Raw genomic sequence first — 7,704 nt, 5'->3', positions numbered from 1 at the left:
TAATATTTTTCTTAAATAATATTACTAATACATTCTTATCATGATTTTAAATGTTTTTTTTTTTTGAAATATTCTTTTAATAGTCCCGTTTCTTTAGGATTACATGCATATTATATAATTCTATTTTTATTAGTGCAGATTATATAAATTAAGAGTGAACAAAATTATTTTAAATTTTCTTCTATTTTAATAATTGTGTTACTCAATCGATTTGGATGGGCATTTGAAGAAATTTCTTTTTATCATTTTTCTCACTCAAAGACATGATATAAGAAACAAATAGTGTGAGGAAAGTTACAAGTGATGTTGCTTTTTCTGAGAATAATGAAATATCTTTGAGATTTGATAGTGTATGCATGTACATTGATCAAGAGTTATGATGGAAGAAAATAAATATTTTACCTGGACTTAACTTTTGACGGTAAGGAGAAATTTTTGAAAGCTTGTATGACTTACTTTCCATTTTTAATATATTTCATACTTTCTTGATTTCGAATGTGCCCTCTTTCCTGTCCATTTTTTCGTGTCTCTTATTTGGATTCATAACAACATAGGAAAAAGCTGGTATTGAACGGAGTTTGAGGTTGTCCTTGCTTTGGAAAAAAGAAAACTGATCATAATAGGTTGGAGAATTGGAGACATGATGATAGGAGTAATTAATTGTATTTTTTGTCCGGTGAGAAAAGAGTAGTTATTGTATTTTTTTTATCAACCAAAAGTGATTATTTTATATATTTTTTGTTTTTGTCATTTTTACGTGTCATTAGAAGTGTGTCAATTGCTATTATAAGAAGAAAAAAAAAGGAAATCAGAGGAGAAATATGTATCATGATCTGATTGATTCCGAGTCAAATCACAATTTTACTACTAAAACCAAATATATATATATATATATATATATATATATATATATATATATATATATATATATATAACAGAACCTATGCACGGGCCCAAGGCTAGTTATGGATTAAAAGATACTAATACAGCAAATCAAAAAGTAGATTAATAGAAGAAAACAGAAAAAAGAAGGCACAAAATTGAAGAACACCTGAATCCCTCCACACATCCATCTAACAATATAAAATGAACTATCCAATCCCTGTAAAGATCCACTGATGATGTATTCCACAAATAAAGTACTTAATAGAAAATTAAATAAGAAAAAATACCTACCTCAAAAAATTTGTAAAAATGAAACATCCCTGGTTTAAAATGCATTGTGTTTCATTCAAGTGCACCAAATCACTGAAAAATCACAGCACCACATGGCATTTCTCTATGATAAGCTTTACCAGTATTGGAAATACAAAGAACCATGTCCAGAAACGTACAAGAAATAACATGTAATAGGTGTGTTAAATAGATAAGAGGTAGTGCTTTCTCGTGAATTAGAGTTATGGCACTACCATCATCAGCAAATGAATACATGATAAATATGCTCCAAAATACAGAAGGAGAAAAAACAACCACTTCGTGTAAATTTCCAAATATAGTCTATCAAAATTATTGCCTAGCATCTGAACTTGAGATTTTTAACTTGATGACAACACAGAACTTTTCTGTGACAGGCTACATTTAACTTGAGATTCTCAGCTCCAAAAGAATACGGTAAACAACAATTGTCATGTTATCTCAAGCTTTTATCATGATGACAGCTGCGTGTTGATCTCAACTATAGGCCAAAATTGCACATCTGCACAAACTCCATATCGTTGTCCACGTATTTGGTCCAAAGATTTTTGTACTGGTTCAAAGCAATATCAAGCCAGGGTTTCATGTCTCCATTGTAATGAATGACTGCAGCATTGCTGATCTCATCCATGCTAATGCTGGGATTGTATCCTAGCCCAAGCACGTGCCAGGATTTGTCCAGTGACTTGGTTGTGGAGTAGAAGGTGATCAAACCAGGTGATAGGGTCCCTGCTTTCCACAAAGTTTGGTCTTCATTCTGATAACAGAATAACCCATTTAGCAATAGTACAAAGGAATAGCTTGAGCATTATTCAAGAAACTTTTTCTAACAAAATAATAGTTTTAGAGAAAGCAATTACATAGGTCATGTTGGGATAAGCTTCTCAATAATCAATTATAGGAGAAGAAGATAAGAAGGTAAAATGAATTAAGTTTCTCCCATTAGTCAAAATTAGCTTATGCGTAAGTTAAATAAGCTTTTGGAGGGAGAAACTAAATGAGAGAGTTTCTGCAAACTAGCTTATCCAAAGCTGATTATAACTTATGAGAGAAACTTAATTTATCTTGCTTTCTTATTTTTTTTTTCTCCTAAAAGTACTTATTAAAAAGTTTCTACAAACTGGGTCATAGTAAACTAGTACATAATCATTAGCATAGAAAAGACAAGTATAAGAAGAAGAAATTTACCAAGTTCTGCCAATAGTGGTAATTATCTGTACACTTTTCACGCCTCCAAGCATCGAGATTAAATATATTCATGCCATAGGCCCAAGCACAAGACTTTGGATTGAAGCTCTCCTTGATTAAAGGATGAGAGAAATTCAAGTACTGGGCATACCGGTGAAAAGAACCAAAACAGATCTCAACAGCACCATTAACCTTCCCATCCAAATCAATTTTCCACAAACCTGTCAAGTCTTTTTGAACCACAACATCATCATCCAAAAGTAAGATCTTATACAAGTTAGGATACATCTCTGGCAAATAAAATCGAAGGTGATCCAACATGGACAGGGACTTTGTATTTTTCAGGTTTGCACCATTTGTGGCATTATCAGCTTGATTCTCTAAGAACCGCTGCTTCATTTTTGCTGACTCAAGTTGCCTCAAGATCGGGACATATGATGAATTTAAGAATGTGAATTCCTCCACCGATTTCACCTCTAAAAATGCACCACCGTCAATGGGCCTCATCTTAAACCAAACCTTCATTGCCCCAACATTCATCCTGTTTGTAACAACATGAAAAACATGCTTCCATGGTTCCACTGCATTCTTCACCACTGATCTCACCACCACCGACACAGCTATTACATTATCCGAGAATATTGCATAATGATACAAAGTGGGATCTTCAAACTCCAGCTTCGGCTCCTCGTCTCTATACTTCTCAGGATTTGAAATCTTCTCACCCATCAGCCTCATCGCCAAACAATGCAAGCTCTTGGGAATCGATCTGGCCGAAATCAAGCTCGCCAACGCCCCATTCTTCTTCGCCTTCGCAAGTGACTCATGAACTGCAAATATTGTGTCCTTCAACTTCTGGATCTTCAACTGATTATCATAATTCTCTTTCGCCTCAACAATGATCATCCGTGCAATCTTCACTCTATCCTTAACCTCCTTCTCAAACTGCCTCAGCACATCCTCGTCAATTGGACCATCGGACTCAAACAATGATGTCTTATAGGTTGTCTTCGACGCAATATCCGAAAAATTGCGTGCCAACTCATCAAACATCTTCAATTGCTTGGAAATGTCAAGCTTGAGCTTCCTAGCGTAAGCACCATAGGCATTCACTAGTGCTATGTGATCTTTAGCTTGTTGGTGTATCAAATCTACTCGGGTCTTAAGAGGGTCAGATTTCAATGCCAAAAAGGTTCTATGCACGTATGCATTACCAGTGGTGGGAAGATCCTGTTCACCAAAAACACCTTAACAATTACATGGGGTTCATCCAAATTTCTCAAATCACCATGTGGCAAGGTTTTAAAAAACACTCCGCAACCGCGATTTCAGCCTCAACATCAAGGTTTTTGGACTCATGTATGCAAATTTCCCGCAATGTCAAGGATCACGAAAAAACCGCAATTTAAAATCTTGCCATGTGGGTTATGCTTTAAACTAAATCTTCAAAAATGGGTCATCTCAAATTTGCCAAATTGAAAATGGGTTTCAATCAAAATAAAAAATTTAACACGAGAACACAAAAGGGCATCGAAAAGTGCAGGAAAAAAAACAGAGGAACTTACAGGGTCATCGTTCGATGTGGAGGGGTTGGTGGTAAGGAGGACCGAAAGGGTGGCAACGAAGAGAAGAGAAAACATGGCAGAAATGAAGATCCGGAACGAGAACAAGCTTCGAAAACTAGATCCACCTCTAGCTCCTCTTGTAGCAACCGCCATTGGATCTTGAACTTAGCACCAAAGAACGTAGCTTTGGTAACTGTGGAGAGCAGAGTCAGATCCAAGAATTTGAAGAATCAGTGTTGAAAAGTGATGATGGGTGTGTTTTAATTTTTGTTAATTTTGAATTGAAGCATGGAATTTGGAAAGTGAAGTTGGCATGGTGATTTAGGGACACCAAATTAAATAGGAGGATTGGGGATTGGGACAAAGGTGATGGTGAAGTTCTAGAATTGAGATAATTCAATGAATGCAGAGTGCGTGTTTAGTTGCGAGATTGTGAAGTGAGATTGTGTTTGTGTGATGGTGGTACGCGGAATGTGAAGAGGTGGCCTAGTAATGGTTTTCAGCCTGAATCTTACGACAAACCCGGGCTCCATCTCAATTTTTTTCTCTTCATTTATTAAAAAATTATAAAAAATTTCCCCTTATTTTGACTTTCTTTCCTTCTCATCTTTGGCTGTGTGCATCTCAATCGATTCTTTATTCCAGTTTATTTTTCACATTTATTCTATTTTTTATTTCTGTTATTGAAAATTTTTTAGTAATTATAAATTATTATTATTATAATATAATTTTTAAAATAATTATTATAAAATTAGGCTAACTTGTCTCATGACTCACATGTCACAATCTTTTATTAAATGATAATAAGAAAAAAATTATTTATTCTTTATTATTTTTCTTGGTTTCTAAGAATCTAATTAGAATGCAATCATAATATAAATATTTTTTTACTGTAATTTAGTCACAAATTGTCATATCTTTATAATTAGTTTATTAATTTTATAATGATTAATTCAAAAATTATATTCAAGTAATTAAAGTATAGAAATATTTATACTGAGAACTTATCAAATTAAACTTATTTTAAAATCGCAATAGTTATCACACTTTTTTTTTTCTTTCTATTCCTTTCTTTACTCCAACATGTGTAATTATTTATTTTATACTATTTAGTTATATTAATTTTCCGTTCATACTAGATATAAGTTTCAAATTGTTTCTCATTAATCCCCCTGTTAATAACTTTGATTTGGTGGATTTGTGCCGAATTCATGCCAAGTGCCAACCTATTGTTTTGTTTTTCTTTTTTCAATACAATTGATGTTTACTTTTGTCTAAACAACCCAACCAAACTTATGGCAACTTGATTGGTTTAGTTCATTTCCACATACAATTGACTTTTGATTAAAATTGTTACTTTTTAAAACAATTTTACAAAGATATCTGTAATGATGTACTTCAAGTAATAAAATAACTAAACTAAGATAGAAAAAAATGAGTTCAATTCAAATTCTGTTAAAAATGTTTTCGTGACAAGGGACTAAGGTGTAATAATATTTTGCAATAATAAAAAACCTTTTGACTTTACCTAATAATTTTTAATGGTCTATTTAACAACAAAAATTTTACTTAAAATCTCCATAAAAGTATCATTAATTTCTCAAAAAGTAAACCTAATTGTTTTTTTAGTAATAATAATAATTTTTCCTTCACGAAATCCTACACATTCTTTTATCAAATAAAATACACATATGGACAACGATTTGTGCCTAAGATTAATGTTGAAAATTAACTATATATAAAAAAACATGTTAAAAATTAACTCCATGCCAATTACCAAACAAAATATCAGCCCAAAATTCAAACGGAGTCCAAGACTCCAAGCCATAGGCTTCATTAGAGTTTTAAACATCAAATTCGGGGCCCAAAATTCATATTTTGAATCTCCATGCATGTCATCACTGTTAAATTTTATTCATGTAGTCCATTGTTCATTGCTGCTAAACTAGATCCTGATTCCGTACTTATACTAAATCAGTTTAATTAAAGTTCGGTAAATTATATCCAGTGTTATTTAGAAACTTGTTAACAAAACCATGAAATATATAATAAATTAATGAAGTCTTTCAATATCTTTATTTTACTAATTAGTTTAAGAAAAGTAAAAAATTAATTACATAAGAGTTTTTATGGCCGTGTAATATTATCTCATTTTTCTAACTAAATCAAATTTCATAATATAGATAGAGTGATTTATGTACTGCCTACACTTTAACTAAACTTAAAAGAATGCATTAGAAATACAATAAAGTAATTTAATTAATAAACTCTACTTAACATACTAAGTTTGTATGCGAGATTAGATAAGTCGAGAATATCTATGACTTTTGGAGTAGATAAACAAGACAAAAGAGGGATGTGTGTGAACGTGCCAACGATGACTACATCATTTTTTGTCGGTGATTATTCATTGCTAATTTGCTACTACATTTTAGTAGTATTTTGCTTTTGTTTTATTCATGGGCTAATTAAATTTCCACTTCTTTGTTTTCTGACTTTTGAACTCTTTGGCTTCTGATGTGTCCAAACATATTGACCATAAACTATGAGTAAACCAACTCATGACTAATCCCATTTACCTTTGCTTGGAGAAGCAAATTACTAACCACACCGACCAACTACCACGCCAAGAATTTGTGCCTAATTTTCAGATGTTATATAATTATATCATTCAGGTGTTGCTCTTCTTGAATTTTGCAACATTTGAAGTACCATAACGGGAATGTCAAAAGATATACCCAAAAGCAAAAAATCAAAAGAACATCATGGGGTGAACTCGCGAAAACATTATTTTTGTGCATGTGTGCACACATACTTGCACTAATTTCTAAGGTTTTTTTTTTTTCATCGAGAGCCATATTATTATAGAGAAAAGGTGCATGAACAGTGACATTGGGCTAGTGCACAACTTGTGTTGGATCCCCATCAAAACATGGGAAAGTAAATAACCAAAGTTTTAGTTATTTTCCAATAATATGCAGTCAAGCTAGCTCTGGAAAAGATATAAATTATAGTGATAAAAATTTTAGTGGGTGGCCTGTCCAAATGTTCTCCTTTTTATGGCAACTTTTCTATCATCAGCCAATGACCACTACAGACACCCTTTTATTTCTGTGTCATGTCCTACTCTCCCCATCCCAATTCCACCTGACATAATTACCTCCATTATTTTACACACATCATATATTAGGATTATGCTATCTTCACATTCATATATATTTTTCTTTTTTGCTTCATATTTTTTTCTTTATTCATTACATGACCCTATTCTTCTTTTCAATTCTCTTTTATCTGTCCACAATTCTGTGGATATTACTAGAAGATGATGAGGTCATGAAGGCTTTCTTTCTATATTGTTTTATGGGAAGGAATTAATCATGATGGTGTTTCTGACAATACTAGGTGTCCAATAAGTTTGAACTAATTAACAGTTAACCCAGTAGTATTATAGATAACTCTTCAGCCTATTTATATGTTTATTGCACAATACCAATAGATAACTCTTCAGCATCTTAAAATGTCTAGCTATGGTATAATATCAAGGTTTCAGAAAACAGTCTGTGACTACAATTTTGACTGCAATGATGAAGTTTTTAAACTCTTCTCAACCTTATCTTGACCGCATTTCTCTACAATTTTCTGCAATGTTAAAGGTTAAGATGAAACTGTGATTAAGACTGCAATTTAAAACCTTGCAGACAAGTACATAAAAACTAGACAATACACACACCTTTTTTTAGAAAGAGAGAGGAGGTAG

At 32.5% G+C, this 7,704-nt stretch overlaps 1 protein-coding gene across 1 annotated transcript; it reads right to left on the bottom strand.

The window, feature by feature from the left end:
- Positions 1 to 1,247: 1,247 nt before the first annotated feature.
- On the bottom strand, positions 1,248 to 4,465 carry LOC114399920 (probable galacturonosyltransferase 9). Its single transcript, XM_028362142.1, has 3 exons — positions 3,948 to 4,465; positions 2,383 to 3,612; positions 1,248 to 1,951 (listed from the first exon to the last, which is right to left on the bottom strand). Exons 1-3 carry the CDS (start codon positions 4,098 to 4,100, stop codon positions 1,676 to 1,678), a joined length of 1,659 nt encoding a protein of 552 aa, XP_028217943.1. The 5' UTR covers positions 4,101 to 4,465; the 3' UTR covers positions 1,248 to 1,675.
- Positions 4,466 to 7,704: the final 3,239 nt, after the last annotated feature.

Source organism: Glycine soja, chromosome 19, assembly GCF_004193775.1.
Source record: "Glycine soja cultivar W05 chromosome 19, ASM419377v2, whole genome shotgun sequence".
NCBI classification, from domain to species: Eukaryota; Viridiplantae; Streptophyta; class Magnoliopsida; order Fabales; family Fabaceae; genus Glycine; species Glycine soja.
The sequence above is the reverse complement of the archived record's forward strand: the minus strand, read 5'-3'. Positions and strand labels throughout refer to the sequence as shown.